The sequence below is a fragment of the Colias eurytheme genome, chromosome 2 (genome assembly GCF_061535395.1).
Source record: "Colias eurytheme isolate Ceu_HAF_F1 chromosome 2, ilColEury1 Martin Lab GWU primary, whole genome shotgun sequence".
NCBI classification, from domain to species: Eukaryota; Metazoa; Arthropoda; class Insecta; order Lepidoptera; family Pieridae; genus Colias; species Colias eurytheme.
The window spans coordinates 6638342-6663913 of NC_142981.1; the positions used below are offsets into that span (position 1 = coordinate 6638342).

The window sequence follows — 25572 nt, forward strand, 5'->3', positions numbered from 1 at the left end:
TCACCCCACTACTTCACCCGAAATGCTAACATCAATCAACACCGTCGTCCATCTAACCCTCTTTTGTTAACTTTTCGATAGCATTACCTAGTCTCATTAATCCATAGAAAATATTATAGCGACGACTGATTGATGAACGGTTCGGTGACACGCTGATTTTGTTTTCTTTTTGAATCGTTATAAAATTCCACGCTATCTTTCATTGTACACAAAAATACGCTGAATCGAGGGTACTTTTAATTACTTTCAGTGTTTTGAAACTCAATAGTATTTCATTAGCTAAATTTGTAGAGCTGTAATCAATTACGTGACTCGATTGCATTAAAGGGAATACAGCTTCCGTTGTGATTGTAAACAAATTTCTAAAACCGGAGTACTAATAGCGGAATAACAAACCTTGCGTCAATCTTATTTAACAATTTATGAAAACAAACACAGTCCGCAAATTTACTAACATACACGATAACATGTAGAGTACGTAGTTTACGGATACAAGTTACTTCTAAGTTAACGCAGAAAATGTAGAGTCGCGAATATTCTATAGTACATAATAACGAATGAGCATTTAAAACTATGGGTAGGATTTAAATCGTTGATCTACTGGAATTCATATTATACGAACTCTACACAATACAAATATAATTAACAAGTTTTACTTGATTAACTGCAGCGTTGACTCTACAAAAACTTAAAATATTTGCTAATGAAGAGCGAAGTCTAGAGATACTTGTGACACCAGATCCGGACTTGGAATTTATCAACTGCATTATATTTTGTTAATAGGTCTCATAGACTAAATTGCTGAGAAAGAATTGGGAGATACAGACACTAACACGAGAATTTGAAAGAGTCGTTGGATTTCTTTTTTTTTTTATTTATGAAATAAATTGATGCAACCTTGACTTTATTTAACATTTTGATATTCAAAATAAATAAATCCACTTTATTGTAATGACGATTAAAAAATCAATGATCACTTTTTTCATATACTTAAACGAAGTACCTATATCTGGGCACCTATCTATTAATTTCTTACTTCAAACTTAAAAAGATAACATTATTTCATTTCTATGAAATATAAAACGTAAATAACGTTTTAGTTGTTTTTATTGTTTGTTTAAAGCTTAAACAGGAAACGGAGCGTACCGTACAGTTCGGAATGCGGCATGAAGGCGGTGTGAATCCGGCATGTTTGGACTGTGATTAACGTCTCCAAATCCTTGCTATAACTTCAGTAATTATCCCATAAAACTTATCCATCATTTAAATTTATAAAATAGTACCAATCAACCGCAATACTAACTGAACTGAATATAAAATATTTTCATTTATAAACGTTTTATTGAGTTAAAGTTGAATTACGTTCCTGACCTTTAGAATACCTGCAGTAATATTCATGAAAGCTTTTTGATGGAAAACATTTCATGAAATAAAATAAATGTCATCTTTTATCTAGTCAGCTGGAATATTTTCAAGTCCTCTTTTTGTAGTAGCGAGCTCAAACGTTTTAAACTAAATAAAGTACTTACATTGTTTTGTAAACGTGCGAGTATTTCCGCAGAATTGGCCGGGTCCGACAGCTGTATTGCATCTGATACCTATAAAAAAAACAATAACAATTAATACCAATATTTTGAAATATTATATACTTAGTACCTTATAAAAATCAAATCTTTACGCTTAAAATTTATCCTTAGTTTAATTTTTCTTCCTAATTAAATTAAAATTTTAAATGTACAATATTTTTTTAAACGTTTACTACAAAACATCAAATTTCCAAACAACATATTCAAAGAAGTATGAAATCCATAACGTGTTAATTATGTCCAATTAAGAAAAAATCGTACGTACTATGTATTAAACTGAAACCGTCGCTATTTAGCTTACAATTTTCGGTAAAGGCTACAGTTTATATGAAACTGACAAAATATCTAGCAACACAGAATCGCACAAAGGGTGATTTCAGCGAGTGAAATAGGTCAATAGGTCCCCGATGAGAAACTGGGGAAACAGGGGGATAATCCAAGCTCCACTTTATTTCTTCAAGCCTCGAATAACTGACAAAGTGCTCAAGTTTTTATGTCTATTGCGGTCCTTCAACAACATTATACCCAATGAAGTAAATGATGCCTTCCTGTCCATAAAATACAATACATTTGCCTCGCCAAGCGAGAATAGGATCAAGGTAGTAAATTAGTGCCTGGCTGCGGGCCAGAGTGAAACTAGACTGAGAATAAATATTTTAAGTTCAAGAACGAACGATTATTAGCACTGTCAATGTTAGTTTAAGTAAATTATATGATATCGTTTAAGTCTGATACATTGTAGTCGACGTATTTTGTAACACTCATTTGTCTCGTCTAGTTTTTTTCTGTGGTTATGCTATCAAAATACATTACTGTAGAATAAACGTAAATATCTAAAATATGAAGTCCTATATAAGCTAATTATCGTAGATATAAAAGGAGAAAGTGATAATCGAATTTACAAAATGGGGTTTATCGGTGTCTGTGCAGCTCCGCGTCGCCCACCTTGGGGCTGTAATTTGTGGTTATTGTCTTCGCGATATTTCCCTACATTTGCCGACAAATTGTGGTGCTTTATGGATGTAGAACAAATTGACATTTGAAAGTATGCATTTAGCCATTTGCATGTGCACGACGAGGAATGGCACGATTTTATTGAGATATTATTATGGGAGTATTATCGTATGTAGATACTTATTATAGTTAATTAAAGCTAATTCTGACTTGACTTTACTAAGGTTGTTGGTTAACATTTTATGTGTAATTCAAATCTTTTTTTTTTTATTCTTTATTAATTCAAATCTTTAGTTCTTTTTTATGCATGAATTAGCCATAATATGTAAAATAGACATATGTAAAAAAATTAGCCATATACATACGTATTGTATACCTATACTAAGGAATGAAAATCTTCGTTTGTAGGAACATCCGTTAAAAAAAACATGTTTTTCTCATGGTCATGGCCTTCTGGGTACCTAATCTTTCTATGGGAGATTTGAAAATTTTAATATTGATGTCAGATATATGATAAAGCCAGTTTGTTTCTGCCCTAGATGTAAAAAATGATCTCTTTCTTGTCACGCAGGAAGGAAGGTACAAGAAGGATATTACAATATTAAAGATATTATTTTGTAATTGACATAAAGGCCGGTTCAATGACTACAACGATGACTATATTATATCCAACAATAAGAATCACACCCAAATGGTGCTAATGCATTCACTGTCCGACCGCTATGATTGAAATATCTAGATTTCTATTGAAACAACAAACAAGTAGGAAATTTGAAAACATACTTGTAGGCGAACAAAACATAAAGTTTATTTAAAGTTCAAACGGAGGCTGTCGAAATATTTAGGTAAGGCATATATCATAGTCGCGTTTTCTCAGAAGACGTTAAAGCGTTTAATTTCATTGAATTGCGTCGTTAATTTCCCCGAATCGTGATGTATCTCGCGCTAATCATTCCATACGTTATTAGGTCGACCTCATTTGGAATGCTTTGTAAATTTTTGAGTTTATGTGTCTTTATAATTTAGGCAAGATGTTGTATCCACGTGCCGCAATGCCGTAAAAATAAACTTCGCGTACCACACCCTGTCGTGGCGGAGCTTCAAGCGGCCCCATTCGTGCCTGATCGAATGCAGACCACCACTTATCCATGTTTATTAGGTCAATCAGGAAATCGCAAAGCTAATGCTCCATCGTTTATTTTCATAGGCAGTTTCTTAACGCTCTCGTAGTTGCAATCGAATAAGAAACATTCATTGATGAAAGAGTATTTTTGAGGAAGTTACTGTTAATATTCATCGGCACGCGGTTAAGTATAGAAGATATACTCGTAATACTCGAGCCCTAATTTTAGTTTACGTCAATCAAATCGTTCGTGAAATGAGAAAGCAATTTAAGTGTTCAGTGGTGGGTGCCGGGGTCCTATTAACTGTCAACCGGTTGAAGTATAATTTGCAAACACGTTATTAATTACGAGGCGCGGTGGTCTCTTATCAAGGAACAACGATTATGGCACGCTGAGCAGTTTTGACATACCAATTTCGTAACTAAAGCTTAGCTTAGAAATTATGTGTGTTATTCTAGCCGAGCAAAATTAATATTCATTGTAAGGATATACTTTTGTTGTTACCAAAACTTGATTGCTTTAAAGTTAGTAATAATCCTTACGACTACGGAGTCAAGTTTAGTGTTGCATAAAGCGGGACAGAATAAAGATCATTAACTTTATGTTTTTGCTTGTACCTACCGACGCCAACGTCTCAATTAAAAGACATCTTGATGTGTTACGAAACAAGTAGGTACATTCTCTCAATTTGCACGCATCGCGACAAATTGTGAAGGGATTGACCAAAATATTTTCATTATGAATTGTGAAATTAAAGATCGTTTCACTTATTATCAGGATCCTTTCTCATTTCCTGAGGCCAACTTGAGATGCTACTGCTGAGATAGCCTTTATTAAAATTTATAATGTATGAGCTGCTTAAAATATTAATTGCTATTATTCTTGCAGCGATCAGTGATCATTAAATTAATTGCATTTATATTAGGTATACAATCGATTTTAAACTTATGAGCAGCAGACTGTGTATTTTTCATTATTCTAACAACAAAACTACTCGTAAATTCAATATTATAGTTATACATTATGTAGGTGTATGTAGCCGCTCACTAACAAGAATGTAACTGTAGTGTAATTTTACGAGACTTACGCAATAATATCTTAGAGTTATTTGTAGAGCCAAATGTCTTCCTATTGTAGAAATGATATCATTATAAGGTCAATTATTTTCACATTTACTACTTCGCGTAATTGGTAAGATAATTTAGTTTACAATTCGTGGTAGAAGCAAGAAAGTGAAAAGCAACAAATCTAACATTGCAAACAAATATGTGAATAGAAATAAAAATGCAATGCAATTGTAATTTCAGTAATGTTTTTAAAATAGCTATAATATCTAATGTAATTATCGTATCGGCCATAGGGGGTTAAAAAGGTCAAAGAGCTCACGATAAAAAATAACAACATTCGATGTTATCATCCATTCAATCTCGTTATCGCGTCATAGTTATTTGATTTAATCGAGCAAGAAATTGCTTGTCAGATATCGATTAGCACGAACCTAGCAGCATGCGAAATTCTGATGGAATATTTAGACGCGGCTTGTTTCGTCGAACAGAATCAATGTTAGATCGTTAGTAAATGAATAACCTTCTAGTTCCGGGTTAGCCGTACTGTTATATTCAACTCGTGGTAAGTTTAAGTACTTGCGTCGCGTGTAGCAAGTTGCAAAACAAATTTGTAGCAGAATTTATAGTCATGAAAGACTTTAAATAACGTGAAAGAATTGGGTAGCAAATACCTATAAAACGTTTAAAATAGAGCATAGCTTCCAGCTATACTTTTAATTACTTTAACGAGGTCTTCATCCAAGTACCGTATCGTACTCGCACACTAAAGGAATAATAGAAATAAAATACAAAATATTATCATTAAAAGCTAACATAAGATGTCCAACAAAGAAACAACATAACCAACGAATACCACAGACATCGTAAAATATTGCGGTAGATATAAATAAATACCGGCTGTCTCCATCTTATGGATATATCTTGCAAAATGTATCTCCTATCTGTTTCTTTTTACTTTCACCGCTACAAATCGGAATTTAAATCAAATGTCCGATGAGAAGTGTCGGCGTTTGTCACATACGAGGATGCTGCATTTTATACAATCTTCAATACTCGATGGATGACCCAATTGATATTGGATTAAGAGATCATGGCATCATGTAAATAAATTATTATTTACCATCTGTTATTAAATAGTTGATGTCATGCATGCTTGAAAGTTATTAGTTTATAGTTTATACATATAGGTATATTTTCCTTTTCTCAAAGTCATGTTTGAGAATCTTCCTGTGGTTAACTCAGCGGAGCTAAGCCGTCGCCTAAGGTACACTATATTTGCCAAGTGGAAAGCAAACAACGCTTCTCATTAAAACGTTTGTACCTATTGTATTGTTGTTTGTTTCACCTTTGTTTTAGTTTCAGAATTGTGAATAAAATTCAGAGTATATTTTGAAAAATAATGATTTAATCCTCTCGGTGTAGAGATAGTTATGTTATAGACATAACTGAGTATAAATTATCAAAAATTGTTTATATTTTTATTTATATTGGATAACAATTGTACCTAAAACTAATATTTAATGTACATTATAATTTAGTAGGTTTTTATCAATTTTATTATAATTAATTTTTAACTTTTAATATTTTAACATCTTTTATTCATTTCCATTTCATTAATATCTATTCTTTTGTTAACAGTTAAGTTATAGGTATTAATATGTATATCTAAAAGAAGAGTATAATAAAGAAAGTGAGCTGTACCAATCAATCCTTAAAATAACATAATATAGCCAATGATCGACAACATTGATTTAGGAAAAATCCGAATTGGGGCGCTCTGGTTTGGTAAATTGGCGAACTGATGTGTCCGGAGGGGAGAACGTAAATACTTGGAATAACTAAAACAAGTTCATTAAACTGCGGTTACTATATTCCTGTACAGCCCTTGAGCAAATTCCTTTGTGGCGCACCACGTAACTTGCAGAATATTATGCTTAAATTCATGACTTAGAAAATCTGTTTGAAGTCCCAAAGCCTACGTTATAATGTCAAATGATAACATTTAAATCTTATCTGAGTGTTTACATTTTGTCTGTATAGTAACGAAACTGAATATTTAAAGATATTATACTTATATTACTTACGTCATTCACTTTTTACGATTATTGTGAGCGACTTTTTAACATAGGTATTCAATTTTATTCCATGTTCAGTAAGTCATAAACTATCTCATAATATCACTTTACATGTTTTATGTAAAGTGATACTGAAAGCAATATATTTAATGAAATTGTCGTTCGTGTGCAAAATGTAGATTTACATTGATATATTTTTACTTCATACTTATTATTTCTACTTCATAAAAATATGAAAATAATTGGCGTTTTCAATATGGGACCTAGTTAACTATATAAATTAGATAACTTGTAAACTTTTTTTACTATATGTTCAACGTACATCGACCGGACATGTACACGAAACAATTCGCTGCGCAACATGTACTCGTTCAATACTCATCTATAAGTACGTAGTCTCAATACAATAAAACGTCGCTGCTTTATTCCCAGTTTTCAATAGGAACGGACCTACACCTACGATTGTATTGTACAATAACGCTGTTATTGTCCAAGCTTAATCCTGATTTATAGCTACACGAATGCTAGTTAGTATTTAGTCATTTCGAAAGCTGCAATTATTTATTCAAATCGCAAGCTCAACCGATCATTAGTAAAGCGGTAAATAAAATTACCATTCATTCATTTATGTACTTAATATCGTCCCTGTCGCGTTTGGATCTTCAAGTGAGCCCTATTGACACAATAAGATGTTTTCATAATAATTGAAAATATTAAAAACTCTACATTTATAAATTTAATTATAATATATTGGCAACATGCTATCGATAAAATCCGCATAATATAAGAAGTGACAAAAAAAGGTCTACATATTCAGATTACAATTATTTACAACCACATATTATATGTAAGTTTTTATTAAGTGTCGTATGAGAGATTTTCTGATTTATATCCATGGGCTAGGATCCCGCGTACCGTCATATAAGAATAACCGCTTGCACCGGTGCCAGTGTCATATGACCCGCGTATTTCAAAGTCGAGTCGTGCTGTTGTGATTTTATTTGTGGGCAAAGTAAATTCCTTCGCATTGTGGTGTATTGAACTAACTGCCAATGCATAGTTTAATCATGTTAGAAACGTACATACGAGATTTTCTCAGGAATGTCATTAATAATAACCATTATTATGCGATTGAAATATTTTGTTTTATCATCATTTATTAATTTAGAAGTATGCACACAGTATGTTTCAAATTCGTATACAATAACTTTTTATGTCATACTCAAATAGCAGTAGGCAGATGTTATTTTTAAGAAATATGAGACAAAAATAAAACATTCAATGGGTTTGATCTCGACGATATCAAATACTAAAATCTTCATGTCAAGTCATAAAAGGTAGTTAATAAAAAACAGGTTTTATTACACCATCTTTAATTTTTGTTTTTCAATAATGATTTATATATTTACCAAATGACCACAATGTAATAAAATAAGTGCTTTATTGGCTCAGATAATAAGAATATGAGGATAATCCCAGAGAGTTATGAAAGAATTCACATAGAGCTAGTTATAACTTATAATGTAGTAATAATGTGGGAGAGATAACAAGAATGAATGGTTCATTTTACTTTTTTATTACTTTGGTTGGATAAAAACTTCATGCTAATGTGTAGCTACTAGCTGCCCGGTCGAGGGGATGACACTTATGAAGATAACAAAGCAGTTAAGCAGTAGTCTACTTAAAAAATTTCCTTTTGTTCTTCGTAATAATATCTTATAATATCAGGAATACACTTATACATTATTATCATTTATCAAAAACTACCGATGTATTTTGTTATCTCATGAGTTCCGTAAATTATACATACCCTTAAGTTTGAACTTCCTGAAGAACTTGTCATGGTACTGCTATTACTAAACCGCTTATTATTCATTATAACGTTACGTAAACTTTAACCTTATTAAATGTTATTTTTAGGAACCTCCTTGGCGACACCAAAACTTTTACAATATCTCTCATAACATCATAAACTTTATTTTATTTTCTCACATCAAAACAATCATTTATTTTACTTAACACAACAAAATAATAAACACTACAGTTCACAATTTGCTCACTGTTTAAAAAACCTTTTTATGTTTTGTTTTAATAGTTCCGGCTATATTTAAATATTTTAGAGCTAGGTACACCTGCGTTATGAAATGGCATACGTGACTCAGGAAGGCGGCTAACGATAAAACACAACACAACACTCTTATCGCTTAAAATCGTCATTGCCAATACGTATCAGGGTATATTTATTAGGTATTACGATAAGATCGGCATAGCCTTGAAAGCAAACTTGTATTATTTTGCATAATATATTTATGTAGCGTGGCAGTTGGTTTAGTAGCGGAAGTAGTCATAGAGCGCTTAGCTTAAGGACTATCCTTGGCATAATAAAAGCAATTTAATAACTTATTAGGTTTAAATTTGTTAAATAGATTCTTATCCGAATTATTAAAAACACGCTCCTTGAAAATAAACTTTCTAGCGGTTATTTTTCTACAAAAACTAGCAATAAACTTTTTTACTAGATATCTAACATTAAAAGTTCGTTGACATTTTCTATACCGACGATTTTAACGCACGCCTAACAAAAATGATAATTTTAAGGAATTATTTTAAGAGCAAATGTTGCAACAATTTCAAAATATGTGCTACGAGTGTAATAAATATTTGTATACATATACAAGTGTTTTAGTAATCACAAAGCGCACTGTTTAGAATTTAGATACAAACTATAGAATTGCCATATAAAGTGTCCAATTGAAACTGTCCGGAATAAAGCTATTGCTTAGACTGCTAGAGCAACGGCCCACAGTTAGAATTATTTATAGAGCAAATGCAAAACGTCTATAAGGAGCTTTCAGTCGAAAGCACGCGAAGATGCGATTTCGCGTGCGCGTTTGCGAGACGGCGCGCGCGGCGGCACTGTCAGAGTCGCCGGCTTCGCAAGATCGAGACGCTGTCGAGCGCCGGCTGGCCCCTAGCCTCCAGTTGGACCGCGTCCACTCCGCAGAACGTTGCACCTGACTCCGCGGAACCTAACTATCACCGATACCATCCATATCGTACAAGCATTTGCGTGCCTGCACGCCTTTGCTCTTACCCTACTTTATCGGTCGTCTTGCATGCAAAATTGTACTACATTAACAGCGAAACGACAGAACTGAATCCACGGCACTTAAACGTATTTTCATGAAACTTTTTTAATTGTACGATAAGTGTCAATGTGTATTTAAATACTTGGTATACGATATTTGCATAATTGCTTGTGCGTGCTAAAGTAATGATTAAGAATTAAGTAAGTTAAAATAACGACTCTGAATGATGACTTCATACTAAGTAGGTATATTGTTTAATTTAATGTTTTTTTTATTAATCAGAGATCTAAATACTGAATCAATTAATACGTCTTATTCCTATGTTTTTATTTCTTCTTCGCTGGCTGACTAAAATATTATCTAATGATGTTCTGTATGAAAATTGTTCATCAAATTTTAGTAATGAGATTGATAACATCGTTATGAACTCTACATTAATTTTATAAGAACACAAAATACCGGTAATGCAACAATGTTCAATTAATAACCCGGTGTCATCGTATATTCATCATTTTACTTCCGAGAATAACATTCGGGTGCCTTTCTTGGTAATCAGGCGTTCCATTTGCTTGTCACTCCCGCGGCCATCCCGACTTGGCCCTCCCACGGCTTCCACCCGCAATTGCAAATTACTTTTATACGAAATTTTTCTCTTGAAATTTTCACAAGCGAGTCATTAAAATATGTATTTATGTGTACCTATATTTCCATTTATTAGCCAAATTATGATGTTCATTATGAAGGTTAAGAAAGTTTAAGTTTAAAATGATAACTCTATCAATATTTTATCACCAACGTCGTGTTTAGTACTTTAGTAGCGCTCTATGAATCCCCTTAATAACAATAATCTACATTCTTTCTATCCCACAACACTTAAACTTGATGACTAATACGTGAACACAACAAACATTAAATTTATCCAATCACATGTCGTACTCCTACATTTATACACTTTAATTTACGACCATTTTACGGTTTGATTTACATGTAAAAGTATGTAACGGTTATTTAAGTGATTTTCGTGCATACGGTCACATAGGTCATTTATAAATATTATTAGTAGTATATAATAAAAAATCATAAATGAATAAAATATTTATATGTTTATCAATTTTTTCGACAAATTGATTTTTTAATATTCCTATTGCTTATTGGTAGGAACATTATTTAATAGTATTACTCTCTCCAATAGGCATATAAATATATTGCAGTTCATGTTGAATTTATTAATATTCTACTCACATGAATTCATAGATCCAACTATGTATCAGTGGTGATTGAATAAATATATGTAAAATGTGGTTTTAAATAAAAATTGGAAATGTTGATGGCTTATATAGGCTTATTATATATTTTCATCATTTATTGTCTATTGTCAATTTTTGTGTTATTTTTTTATATTTCGAAATTCAAATCAGAAAGAAAAAGGGAATATACTACACATAAACAAATATTAATTAAAATGTGCATCAAGACAAGATTTATTTCGTGACATTTATATAAAACTAGCGGTCCGCCCCGGCTTCGCCCGTGGTACATATTTACGTTTTCTCTACATAAGAACCATCCTCGTACTTCAAGGAATATAATAAAAAAAGAAAACGGTTCAGCCGTTCTCAAGTTATGCGCTTACCAACACATTTTGGGATTCATTTTTATATTATATAGGTTACGTGATCTGTCAAGAACAGATAAATCTTCGATAACAAGACACAATTTGTTATAAAATATTCGAACACAATGTAGGTTTTGTTAAATAAAGTGTCCAATTTCGACTAGTTGGTAAACAATGAAATCGTGACCGGAGGCGGTACAGATTGCCATCAATACTTACTGTACTAACAGTATACACAATTGTATATTAAATTATTTTAATAATATATTTATTAAGTTTGGAATATACACAAAGTATTTTTAACCTCAATGTTGTAACTTTTAAATAGGAACTAAATACTTAGGTATATTATGAGCAGAATGGATAATATGCTTTAGAGTTTAGGCTCTCCCCATCAATCGCTTACTTTTTATAATACTTAGATTCATTTAAGATTATTTGCCGTATCATCCATGATTTCAATTTAATGATAATAAATTGATAAATGAAATGCCTATTTAAAAATTCACGGTTTTTTTTTTGGATCAATCAGACTAGAGGCGTTGTTGTAATTCAAAATACATATTATGAATTATAATCTGGAATAATAGTTAAACAAAATATTCTAACGCGACTTTCTGATGATGATCTTAAAGCTATTCACAAGTTCCTCTATGCTAAAAGAATTCAATTATAAAAGTTGCTAAATACATAGCTTTAAAAGCTTCGATTTTGTAGAGATTTCTCAGCGCGCCATCTATGAAATATTAATGTAAAGCGCTAAAGTGGTATCTGGAACATTGCGCAAACGACGACTTTAATAACAATAAAGTATGAAGCGAATGGAAAATTAGCACCAGATGGCGCTAACTGATTCTTTTTAATAGAGTTATAGAGCTGGTAGAGCCAAAGATTCGAAATCGTTATATACGTAGTAAAAAAGTTTAAACTTTGGATACGTACCTTACTCTCGCATGTTGTATGACAAACATATTTGCAAACTGAAACAATAAAAGTAGGGCTAATTAGAGAACTGAATGAAGAGTGCAACATAATGACATAATTATTTTATGATTTATAATATTCCAAATATAAAATACTTAATAATATTAAAAACTGTCATTTATCCTTAGCAAGAAGAACTTTCCCGTAATTTCTCCCCTCAAAATTATATGTAATAAATATTGTAGAGCTTTGAAATGAATTATAATAAAATAATTACTTCTACAATTTATAAATGTCTCACCTCTGCAACATGATCCGTTGTGTACTGGCTGATGACACCAATGACAGGGCCTGGGCTTTTTAAACGTCTTACTTCGAAACGCGTGAGTTTGAGCCACTCCTTCCTTCTGTAAAACAAAAGCCTTGCGTTAATTGAAGCAAAAATTAATGTTATGAGAGAAAATGAAAGTTTAGTTATGAATTAACTAAAAGTCTTATCATAACTAAACTAACCAAATAGAAGCACTGCGCATAAAGACGCATACTTGTTTAGATTAACACAAAGTGGTATGGCACGCGTTTGGCATTAGCCGGCACACCGTCCGGCCCTTACCTGCTCCGAGCTGTCCCTTCGCTGGACCCATAATGGACGCACAATGGACGTAGCAGTGGGAGGCGGTCACGCGAGCCCATTCATGCTATGCGTACGCATTCTTTTCGACTTCTTTCAAATTACCGTATAAACTGTTATGTGTTTCTAGTTTCTTGTCATTCTATCGTTAGTTGTCTACACATATCGTTAATTTTAAATTTAAATTATCGGATTTTTAAACATTGTTTAAAAAAATATAATTCATAGGCAATTCAATTCTACAAAATTATTATTGATGAATTTGTAAGAATTAAGAAATTGTAGTGCTAAGTGCTAGTCATTGTGTTAAGACTAATTTAATTGACAGAACAATGACAAACAAACAAACAAACAAACAAAAATACTTTATTGTGCACCACAGAGAAAAGTACAAGTAAGGACACAATACATTGTTAATAAAAGAGCACAACAGGCGGTCTTATCGCTCAGACAGCGATCTCTTCCAGACAACCTGGTGGACAAGGAGACGCAGTGCAAAAGTAGTAAAATAAACAGGGCGAAGTGCACTAAAAACAGAAAAAATACTACTAAAATATATATAATATATTTATATATAGATATTAATTATTAATATAAGCATACAAATATACATAAACATAGATACACATATACATACATAATATAACTATATAAAAAGATACATACATATATATTACAATATGAAAATACACATACATATATAAAAATACACATACATAAAATAAAAAAACGCACACCGACGCAATTGACTAATAAAATAAATAATTAATTACCAACTAACTAATTCGATAAATAAAATTGCTTCAGTAAGTTTTTGAACGTAGATAGAGATTGAGCTGCTCTTATGTCTAAGGGTAACGCATTCCAAAGTCTAATGGCACGCACAGTGAACGAAGAATTGTAAACGTGATTGACATGCGGTGGCATTGCTAGACGATGTTTATTAGAGAAACGCGTCGGGTTGACGTTAGACACAAGGAACTCAAATCTCTCTTTTAAGTATCGCGGAGTTCTCGGATCGAACAGAACACAGTACAGGAGGTGAAGGATATGAGTATTTCGGCGAAGACGGATGGGAAGCCATTTGAGCTTAGTGCGAAACTCGGAGACGTGATCGTATTTGCGCAAGCCAAACACAAATCTTATGCAGAAATTCTGAAGGCGCTCAAGGCAGTCTAGGTGGTATTCGTAGAGGTCAGGATAGCACGCATCAGCATAATCTATGATAGGTAAAAGGAGTGTTTGGACGAGCGCAATCTTAGTCGGTATCGGCAGAAAATTACGTAAGCGACGGAGCGAACCCGCAGCAGCAAAAACCTTTCTACGAACCTCCTTTATTTGGTGATTCCAAGATAGACACGAATCAATCCAAATCCCCAGACACTTAATTTCGGAACTATACGGTATGGCAATCCCATCAACTATTACCCTAGGCAAAGTAGAAAAGTCTATTTTGGATACAAAGTATTTCGTACCGCATATTATACTTTGCGTCTTTTTTGGGTTTACATTTAGGCCGTGACTAAAACTCCAATCAACAATAGTGGATACGTCGTCGTTCATTTTAGCAATAGCATTCGGCAGGTCTTCAAGCGAAGTGTGACAATAAATTTGAAAGTCGTCGGCATACATATGGTAGAGAGAAGTGATGTTGAGGGATATTGAATTAATAAATAAACTAAAAAGAAGAGGAGAAAGCACACCGCCTTGCGGAACACCAGCAGTAACATCAGCCCAAGAGGAAAAAGAATTATCAACTTGGACACGCTGCTGGCGTTCCTGTAGATAACTACGAAACCAATCAATATCTGTTGGAGATATGTTAAGAGAACTAAGCGTGCTGAGAAGGATATCATGGTCAACTGTATTAAAAGCATTACTAAAATCCAGAGATGTTAGTAGCGTAAGCTGTTTTTGATCCAAATGAAAGCGAATGTCGTCAGTGACTTTAACTAGAGCAGTAACCGTGCTATGACCAGGACGAAAACCGGATTGGAAAGGATTAAGGAGATCATACTTATTAAGGAAGACGCTAAGCTGCTGTTGTACTAAGCGCTCTAGGACTTTTGACAAGAATGGAAGGATAGATATGGGGCGGAAATCGGTGAGCGTAGAGGGTTTAGAATGTTTTGGCAGAGGGATAATGAAAGCATTTTTCCAAGCACTTGGAAAGGTATGTGAGGAAATTGAATAGTTCAGGATATGTGTGATTACGGGAACAATAGTATCTAGGATGGGAATGATCATATTACGGCTAATGCAGTCACTGCCGACAGCTTTTGAGCTGATAGCTAATATGTTCTTCTTAACATCACAATCAGAAAATTGACTAAACTTGAACGGAGGATGCAAAGGAACAGAGTCAGAGGTAATTCTATTTAAAGTACGCTGTTTAACATTAGCGTCGAAATTGTTAACATGAGAGGAGAAATGCGTATTGAGACTATCCAAGTTTACGCATGAAGGTAAGGAATTATTTGGGGATTTGCCAATACCAAGGGATCTAAGGAATTTCCAAACTTTAGCAGAGTCGCCGTCCTCGACCGATTTGTGAATATGGCGTCTTTGTGCATCTCTACATAGTGTATTGCAACGATTTCGAATTTTTTTGAACTTTTCCCGAAGTATCTCACTATTGTCAGATCTGAGCTTGGATTTAGCCTTGGCTTTTGCTGCTAACAGTACTTTAATTTCCTCGGTCAACCAAGGAGCGGGCAGGTGTTTCAGTTTAATAGGTCGCAGCGGAGCGTGTCTATCAAAAAGCCCTATGACGAGGTTATTGAAGTGTTCGACTTTCTCATTCACATCTTGAGCCCCATAAATCACAGACCAATCGATCTCGGATGCATCTGCAATAAGACGATCTGGATCAATACCACTAAAATTGCGCTGTAGGATTATTTTAGGTTTAGGCTTAGGAGGGCGGATTTTATAGGAAACAAATATGAGGTCATGATAGGAGAATCCCTCAGCCGGACACTGTCCAAACTTAGAAATCTTATCGGGAGAGGAAACAAGTATTAGGTCAAGAAGGGAAGGGGCACAATTTGGAAAAAAATGCGTGGGATTGAGAGGGAGTATGTGTAGGTTAAAGGAGTTGACAATGGAACATAGCTTATGCGCACGTGCGTCGGATTTAAGGAGGCAGGTATTAAGGTCACCCATTAAGATAGTGTGATCATAAAGGGGAGTGAATCGGTCAAGGATAATATCAAATTTATCAAAATAATCAAAGGAAAGATGAGGACTGTAAAAAACACCGAGGAGTATTTTTGTGTGGGAGAGGGTTACCTCAAGCAGCAGATGTTCAGCTGCATCGGCTTGCGGAGGTTGAGGAGAGGAGTTTAGGATAGAGTAAGGAATGTGTGAACGAAGATAGATTGCAACGCCGCCGCCAGTTTTGCCTTCACGGTCGTTGCGGATGAGGTGGAATCCAGGTAAGGAGTAGGAGCTGGAAGGGATGCAAGGTTTAAGCCACGATTCAGAAATGAGTATGGCATGGATGTGGGGAGTTTCAAAGGATGCTAATAGATCTGAGTAGTGTGCCGGAATACTCTGTGCATTGATATGCACAACATTGAAATTATTTGGGAAAGGAGTAAAATAGGAAGTAAGAGTATCACATAGAGGAGAAAAGGATGTACTGTGAAAACTGCTGTCACCGTCTTTTTCGTCGGATGCAAATGAATAAAAAGTTCCATCACTATCAGTTTCAACACTTGACATGGCAAAATGTGCAATATTTTATGTATGCAATATAATATTATAGATAAGTAGTAGATAGATAAATAACAATTTAATAAAATAAATATATATATATTTTAAAAGATAAGTATAATATATATAAGATAAACTAATTAAAAATAGAATTAAGTTTCCTAAATTGCTAATCCCCTGTACCACTAGCCTATCTAGAAGACGTCAGCAAAAATCCACTTACAACATAAAAAATAAAAATTAAAGTACTTTAGTTAAACTAATACAAAAGAAAAAAGAATATTATTGTTATAGAAATAGTTAAACATAAAAGCAAGTAACACAAACCAAAAGACTTGTAGTCGGAACAGCAATAGATAACTGTCAAGTCTCAGTTGACATTTGACAAAACAAACCGACAGTTGAGTGTTGACAAATGACAACTGACATTACCGAGTGTAAACTGTAAACAAGTTAGGTAGATTTAAATTTAATTTATATTATTATAAAAACAGTGGGTACCTTGAGACTAATTGCTAATGATAAAAGTTACATACTCATATAAAAAATAATAGTTACATTTTAATTTTTAACTTAGACCTTTAGTAAACGTGTATGTAATAATAGAAATCAAAGAACAGTAATTTGAATTAGATCAGATGTTATGTTGAGAACAAATTAATAATATAATATGCAGATAGGTAAAGTTATGCTAAAATAAAAGAGACAATAACTATTACTTAGTCTTGGGATTCCTACGAGATCGTTGAGCTGCAGAAAGTGGCTTCTTCGACTCCAATTGGCGTTGCGGTTCAGCCCCAGAGGAAGAAGCGACCACCGCAGGCAACTCATCCAAATTGGCCTGAGTAGCTATTCGACGACGCGTGCCATCAGGAGCCACCACCATAATGTTTCCATTAGCCGTCCAACATTTTGTGACACCAAGTTTTTCACGAGCAGCCATAAATAAGGAGTGTCTTCTTTTTGTTAAGAATTCTGACAAAGTGTAATCAGAGCCTTTAAATCCAGTTTTACCATACCAAATCTTGTCCCTCAAAGAAATATTATGCAGCTTTATAAGAATAGGCCGTGGCTTATCCTTAGTGGCTCGACCAAGGCGATGACAGAGAGATATGGCATTCGAATCAATCTCTGGTAAATCCAAGTTGTTACTTATGACCTTGACTACGGTGGATACTGTATCTTCCTTGGTTTGTTCCGGGACACCATGAACTAGTAACATCTTCCTCCGCCTCTGCATTTCTTGCTTTTCATAAAGATTTGACAGGACTTCAACTTGTGTTGTTAAGCATTTGAGAGATGTTATAACAAATGTACGAAACACATCAAATTCAGCTGATAATTTTGCCGAAGGGCTTGAAGATGCAGTAGCTGGGGACTTAATACCTTCAAGTTGCTGTTGGAATTCTTCCAATCGTGCATTAAAAGCAACTGTCATGTCAACCATGGATTGCTTCACTGTGTCCATCATAGTGACTTGTGTGACTTGTGCCATAATATGGATATAAGTGGAAAGTGGAAGTGATTTTATATAAGGAAAGACAGCCAGTGACACCAGGTACAAAGTTTTATAACATACCACTAGTATAGACTTAAATTGTAAATTAAATAAAATAAAACTTCGGGGAGCTCTTAAAACACGTGTTTTCACACCTACCCTCGAGCAGGAAAAATGACTTGTAAAGTTAAATGATATCTTTCAAAACGTCTGTTTATAACCTGATCAATTAAGTTAATTTGTATTCAATAGTACTACTTTTAGTTCCCGATCTTATCTCTGCGGATTGTGTTAGCTAGCGCTGGTTAATAAATTGTATCTGACATGTTGGATTTATCGTTCACCACTATTAAATGCTAACCTTTGTACACAACATATAGAGTTCTTCGTAATTCTTATTATACTTTCAAAGTTTCGTTTCACTTCTCGAAATAAGTGGAGGTAAAAGGGTGGGCATACCACGTTTGAGTATTCACAGTACTCTTTTATGTCCAATTATAGTTCACTGACGTCATGATTTGGTACAGGCGCCGGCGCGAAGATAATGGCGCCATTTGCAGAGCAGTTGATATGGTTTCTGGCTTTGAATTTAAGTATTAACCTTTCAGCGGTCGCACCCTTGCGCCGAACACAAGCAGTCGCGCGCGGTCTGTGATTCCGCAAATTTAAGTGTCTCGTTTGGGAAAACAAATGAATATTTCGACTTATTGTATAGCACATGATTAAAAAGAGGTCTTAAACATGTGAAATAAAATAAAAACAACTTAATTACTCATTACTTCTTTTATTTGTACTTAATAGAACAAAGGTCTATAAAAACTCAAAATTTTTGACTCTGGGTGGAAATCACCGTTATAAATCAACATTAAACAAAACAAAATGGAATTTTCTTTTTTACAATTAACAACTTATAAACTTGACTATAATTATCTTAGAAATAAATCACATTCATCATCAATTGGCACTGTGTAATAGGAACTCTAAAATGACATCTATTTTTGAGATCATTTTACGTTTTGTTCTAGAATAATCTAAATTATAATAAAATGAAATAAAGAAAAATTACCTAAAAACTACTAATTTTTGTTTAGAATAACTATAATAAACTATTCGTCATTAGTGTCCATAATATCTACTGGAAATGAACATTCTCGGCATATAACAATCACATGTTCTAGACACATGTGTTTTCCACATTTGAAACAACTATACTTTGTTTTGCGGTTCTTTTTCCTATCGCAATAGTAACAACGACCTGCGACACGTAAAACTTGGTTTGAAGACGATCCTCCTTGGTCATTTTCAGAAATATTTATTGTGTTTATATCGGATTCGGTTTAATTGCATTGGATTGTTCCGGAACACAATCGGTCGCGCGCGGAATCTGAGACCGCAAACACAAATAAGAAAGCACGTGTACATGCGACGAATGTCACAGGGCTACTAAGAGGTGCTACCTCACCCCCTCGAAGGTATCACGGAAGCGCAAGCGTCTATTGTTTACAGTTTCAGTATATTGACTTAAAACAAGTTCGTTGCGGACTCAGAGACCGCGCGCGACCGCTGGAAGGTTAAATGCGCCATATGCGCGAGAAACGCTTCAGCCTAAAGCTGTTCCAGTAACAATGTTTCCATACCGTATCGTGTAAAAAAATACGAATGCTAAGGCATGCAATACATCGGATGTAGTTTAAGCACGTGTGTTGTAAATTTTGCACCTGCCGGCGCTTACATTTCAGAAGGCTTGTTGGCACCCGTCCTAAAGGAACATCAACAAAAAAGATGCATCTTCCACGGCAGCAACCGAACACAATGACATAATAAAGTCATCACACGCGGCCCATTAGCCGAATCAAATTTCATTGAACAGCTGGCCCCTTCGAATTGAACAATAAACCAAATGTTTCCAACTTTTATACTCGACTAGCAATGCCCTGCGGTTTCACCCGCATAGGTAGCGATATCGTTACAGTGAAAAGTCTACTATAGGTTGGACTATAGGTTTAATTTTTAATCACATGAAAATCACCTTTACCCCGTCCCGCACTACGGCCTTTTTTTTTGTTTTAGTGGGGAAATCTTTCATAGATACCCACGGACTCCGGGGGTGGGGCCGTGGGTTATGTCGGATTCCTACCGACCAAAACCCCACTGTGTTCCATCAAGACGCATATTGGTAGAATTCCTCCGTGACCCCCGCACTACGGCCTGCTCGAACAGTATATGTACCTACTATTTTCTGTAGATTGACACTTTTAAAAATTCGTTATATCTTTTGAATGGAATATCCAATTCTTTTCATTTAAAAAGTATTTTGCTGGTATTGAAACAGTCTATAATAAAACATCATTTAATGGGATAAGGATTAATATATGTGTATGGATAACATGGTTTGATTACTGTCGGCACTTCTATTTACTTTGAAAACGTAAAAAAGTTGTTGTAGTAACATAACTACTGAAGATGGACATATGGTATTGCGGACTTGCTTGTAGATATTGATCCATTCTATAATACCGTAGAACATTTTTTTGTTCTATCTTCAATAGATTCCGCAGCGCACGCGATGACAGAAGTTTTATTGAGGATTTTTTTACACCTTGGGTTACATTATTGCATTTTTGGTAAGGATCTCTAATTTTTTTGAAAATGCAATATAGCCTATGTTGCTCAGTAAAGATGCAGCTTTCTAATGGTGAAAGAATTTTCGAAATCGGTCCAGTAGTTTTTGCGTGAAAATCATACATACATACATACATACATACTTACAAACTTTTCCTCTTTATAATATTAGTATAGATAAGTAATTAATTTACTTTGATATACACTACCGTAACATAATATCTGTTCTATTAACTATTCTGTGATAATATTAAAGTCTAAATGTATTGTTAATTTACACAAGTACTTATTCTTAACACTGAATACCTAGTACATAACTACCTATTAACAATTTAGTATAGTAGAAGTAAACAAAAACGAAACCCCATATGCTCAACCAAAACTAATATTTATTTAAATAAAAAGGAGGTGCCGGATTTATCAGGTATTTTAAAACGTCTTTCTTTTGTCAATTTAAATAAGATTTATATATCCGCGGTGATATATTCCGTGCCAGTAATAACAAGGAGCTGCTTTTAACATAATACGATCAGTATTCCTATAAAAACAACGATCAGAGGTAGTGCCGGAAATTTTATACTATATAAGATATTCTGTCATTAGGTACTTAATTGGGCTATGTTTACTAGTAATTACACAATAATTATTAATAAAACAGAAAACAGATACCTACTTACGTAAAATATTTATCATTATGCCTCTGAAAATAGCGTGTCTCTATAGTATAAACTTTATAATGAAAACGAAAAGAAGTTTTATTGTAAGCACTAACTATAACATAAATTAAAACGGGAAGCGACACACAATCCTGATATAACCCTCATGTTGTGTCAGACAAGAACTACATACTTATTATTATTTTCTTTGTTTTTAAATAAAATGTCGGAACAATACAATTAAAAGCTATCAGAATAACACAATTTATCGCTATCACATTAAAGAGAAAGACATAAAAAATTTCTTGCATAATTATTCACTTCCGATGGCAGCTAATTTTGAGTTAATTAATGCATTACACCCGATAAGCTATGACACTATTTCTCTACATCACTGAACTAATTTCGTGTTATCATACGAGTAGTAAGTTGCTTTCGTAAGCTTCGTTGTGCGTGTGGTAATCATTTAATAACTTTCCAACCTACGTGACGAAGAATTCGGTATCGTACAATACAATTTTAAGAAATTTTGGAAATGTCATTCATTCATACGCGGCTTCTTTGTATATAAACGGCGGAACGTGAGCGGAATTTTATGGAAGGGCCTTAGAAGTTAGATGCGTGTCAAATAAAAATTGTATCACGTATCGATACTCGTGCGAACACGGTGCATCAACAAACAAACTTTTACATTGTAATCAAGGATGTTTCTCAGTAACATAATATCCATTTTATGTAATTTTATATATATATATATATATATATATATATATATATATATATATACAGTCACGTGACAGTAATGAATACAAATGTTATAAGGTCTTGACTTCTAAAAATCTTCAGGTTTATATCAATTAAAATGGCTATGCATTTGTGTCAATACGAAGTTACATGAATTAAAATTGTATCGGCATTAGGTAGTCATTTTACACATATTTTTCAATCAGAACCTAATTATTATGCATACTGTTCAAAGTTAGACGACACTGTGTCTCGTTACTTAATATGAACTTAAAGGTATTCAAAAAAATATAAAATGAAAAGCACGAAATGATTTGCAAACCAACAACTTAACGTTGATTGGTCGGCTATTCATAGATTATGATAATAATGCAATAAATAATGACAAAGTTTCACTTCGTAGAAAATTATGGGTGTCGTAGATCTAAGAAATAAAGTGCGCGTACATTTCAGGACACTAAGTAGACAAAAGGTGATTAATATTCTAGAAGGAATCTTAATTGGTACTTTCAATTAGAAGGGTTTCCTTTAGCGATTTGTTATATATGCTAATTGGATAAAGTTATATATGATTATTGCATAAAGGTAGATAGTAGATTCCTAAATATCAGTGCCTCTCAATCCTCTGATTTTCTGTGTCTAGTTAAAGATACGATTCGATTTATGAGCTAGTTAACATAATAATAATTCTTAGGTAGGCAGTTCATAATATAGATATATGAACATGTTTATTATTACATTTTTGGAAATCACTGCAAATTTTCTTATCAACCGATATAAATTGCGTTAACTAAATACTAACATACTGCTATTTCGCAATCGACCGACGTAGCAGAGTGGCGCAGTGGAAGCGTGCTGGGCCCATAACCCAGAGGTCCGTGGATCGAAACCACGCTCTGCTAAAACCTTTTTATTACATTTTTAAGTAATAAGGATTTTTATGTTTATTACTTGCTTCTTGATTCATAACCCTAGCGTATTATTAACTGCAGACTTTATATACATATAATGGGGGCAGGTATGGTATTGCTTTAATAGTCTTACCCTAGGTAAGCAATGATGATGAGCGGCACTCCCTGCTTTATACGAGGGGCGACCCATCCTTGGGGAAGACGAAGATTGCGTGCAGGAAATGTATAAAACAATATTACATACTTTATTTTGTGATATAGGGTCCTACAGGCTACAATACTTGTACAATATAGTGATAGTCAATATAATATTAATATATAATTTTAATAGGATATCTATGATATCATAGGTAGGTACCAGTTTTAGTCAACTACTGGTTATACATAGTTATTAAAACCTTTTTGTGAATTTGTATCATTAGTAAAATTATTATTCTTGAGGAAAATCATTTAAGGCATAATATTTAATTTTGGAATTTCTCTACATTTATTTGCTCATTTGTTTTGTAAACAGACGTAACAAAGTTGCAACGTAGAAAATAGATAATAAATTAAACCAATAGTCATTAACTTTTATAAAGCTTTGCATGTCTAAAAGCCGGAAAGTTGTATAACATTATATTGATCAACTCGCATGTCCAGTGTCCCCAGTCCCCGCCGAACTACGGCCCCTCGCGTCCCATATAAAATACAAATTAACAACTGTTTGCTCGCTGCATATTTCCACACAACAATTTATTTCTTCGTATTTTATATATTGAAATAGAAATGTGATTTTTACTATGAAAAAATTCTTTGTGAATTCTAATAAAGCCTTGGATGTTTAGATTTTTTATTTGATCATAGAGCTCATTTGTATTTTAATTAAGCGAAATACAAGTGTCTTTTATGCGAAGACCTAAAAGAATAGTGTACATTGAAATAATTATTATAACACGAAATTCCAAAGGTAATGAACCTACTATTCCTACAGTATAAAATATTCCAAGTATCTAATTATAGGCGTTTAAAAACATGTTTGAATATTCATGTTTTATTATCGTGATAACATTCGAATAACTAACTCGCTTACAGTTGTCACGACTATTGTATTGGTGTCAATGGATTTATTAGTTTAGTCCAAACAGGGGAATGGGGAAAGTTATAACCTAACTGCTTTCATCCTTTATACGTGCGCAGTTAACCAAGATATCCATAATTAGGAGTACAAAACTATTTTAATGTAAATAATGTAATGCAAACCTTACCAGTAGCACCGTTAGTAATTTTGCATACGGATTTAACTATGCCGTACTCGATAGAACAAAATAATTCGATACTGAGGATTCCAAGACGCACAGACTGGTGTCTTTACAATTTATGCCATATGTATGAACACGTGTTCTTTCAATTATGCCAGAGAAACGCCGCGCTGTACATAAGTATTTTTAGCATAACATATTTATAATCAGAATTCTTTGGTCATAACGCAACTTGGTTATGATTTAAAATGTTTATGACGATTAAAGACCACACATGTGGTGTTTCGTTTCGTAATCGTAAAATTGTTTGAAAATACCTACCCATCGAAACAATACCGTTACAAAGAATTATTTTAGTTGTATAAATTTCATCTCACATGTGGCTTTAAATATATGTTACTACATATTATAAACGAGCCCGGCCTATTCGAGTAAAGTTTTAATCAAAATTCAATTAATCTTCGTTAAGAGTTGCATTTCATGGAGTATTTCAATTAAATTAAATCTTGACTTATACGGGCCGATTGTAAGACGCAAACCGCAGCTTAATCACGCAGACGGACGTTTGAATTGTAAGGAATGTATAGATCAATGCCATATAGTATATACATAATATAAAACATGAAAAATGTGGGATTTTGTGAACAAAAAAGCAGCATTTGTTTGTTCTTGAAATGGGAGCAAAATCGTTGTATGTACAAGGCTGGTTCGCGGCTTTGTTTGTATAATGTTGAAACTTCAATGACGTCATGCATACACGCGTATAGCATCAAGCATGGCAGATACTTACGCAACTTGATAGAGAAGCCTACATTAAAACATAATTTACGGATTCAATGCTCGTCAACTGCCCTACTAGATGTTTTGCATATAAACGCAGCGCAATGCATTTAAATGCATTATATATTCATTTATGGTATTTTCTAGAAAGACGATAACTACTACTCGAAAGTGTTTATTTTCAGATACATAACTATTTTCTCAATTATAGCATTGAATAAGATAACTAGATAATAATTTGAATGATAATATTCTTAAACTTATCTTATTTTTAGTGTTATAAGTAAGTAGAATGTTGCCTTTCTGCTAAACACTTTTTAAAGCTCGTATGATTTTAA

General features: G+C 33.6%; 1 protein-coding gene and 1 non-coding gene across 5 annotated transcripts in view; one reads left to right on the forward strand and one right to left on the reverse strand.

Annotated features, from left to right (window-relative positions):
- by (focal adhesion protein tensin) overlaps window positions 1–25572 on the reverse strand; it is a 78684-nt gene that overhangs the window by 39356 nt on the left and 13756 nt on the right. For all 4 annotated transcript variants that reach the window (XM_090113491.1, XM_090113483.1, XM_090113508.1 and 1 more), the window contains exons 2-4: window positions 12736–12841; window positions 12453–12490; window positions 1530–1598 (exon numbers count right to left, since the gene is read on the reverse strand). In XM_090113491.1, the coding sequence (XP_089969617.1) occupies window positions 1530–1598; window positions 12453–12490; window positions 12736–12841 (213 nt within the window). The remainder of the gene's footprint in view (window positions 1–1529; window positions 1599–12452; window positions 12491–12735; window positions 12842–25572) is intronic.
- On the forward strand, window positions 23133–23204 carry TRNAM-CAU (transfer RNA methionine (anticodon CAU)). Its single transcript has one exon. It is a non-coding gene; the product is annotated as a tRNA-Met (tRNA).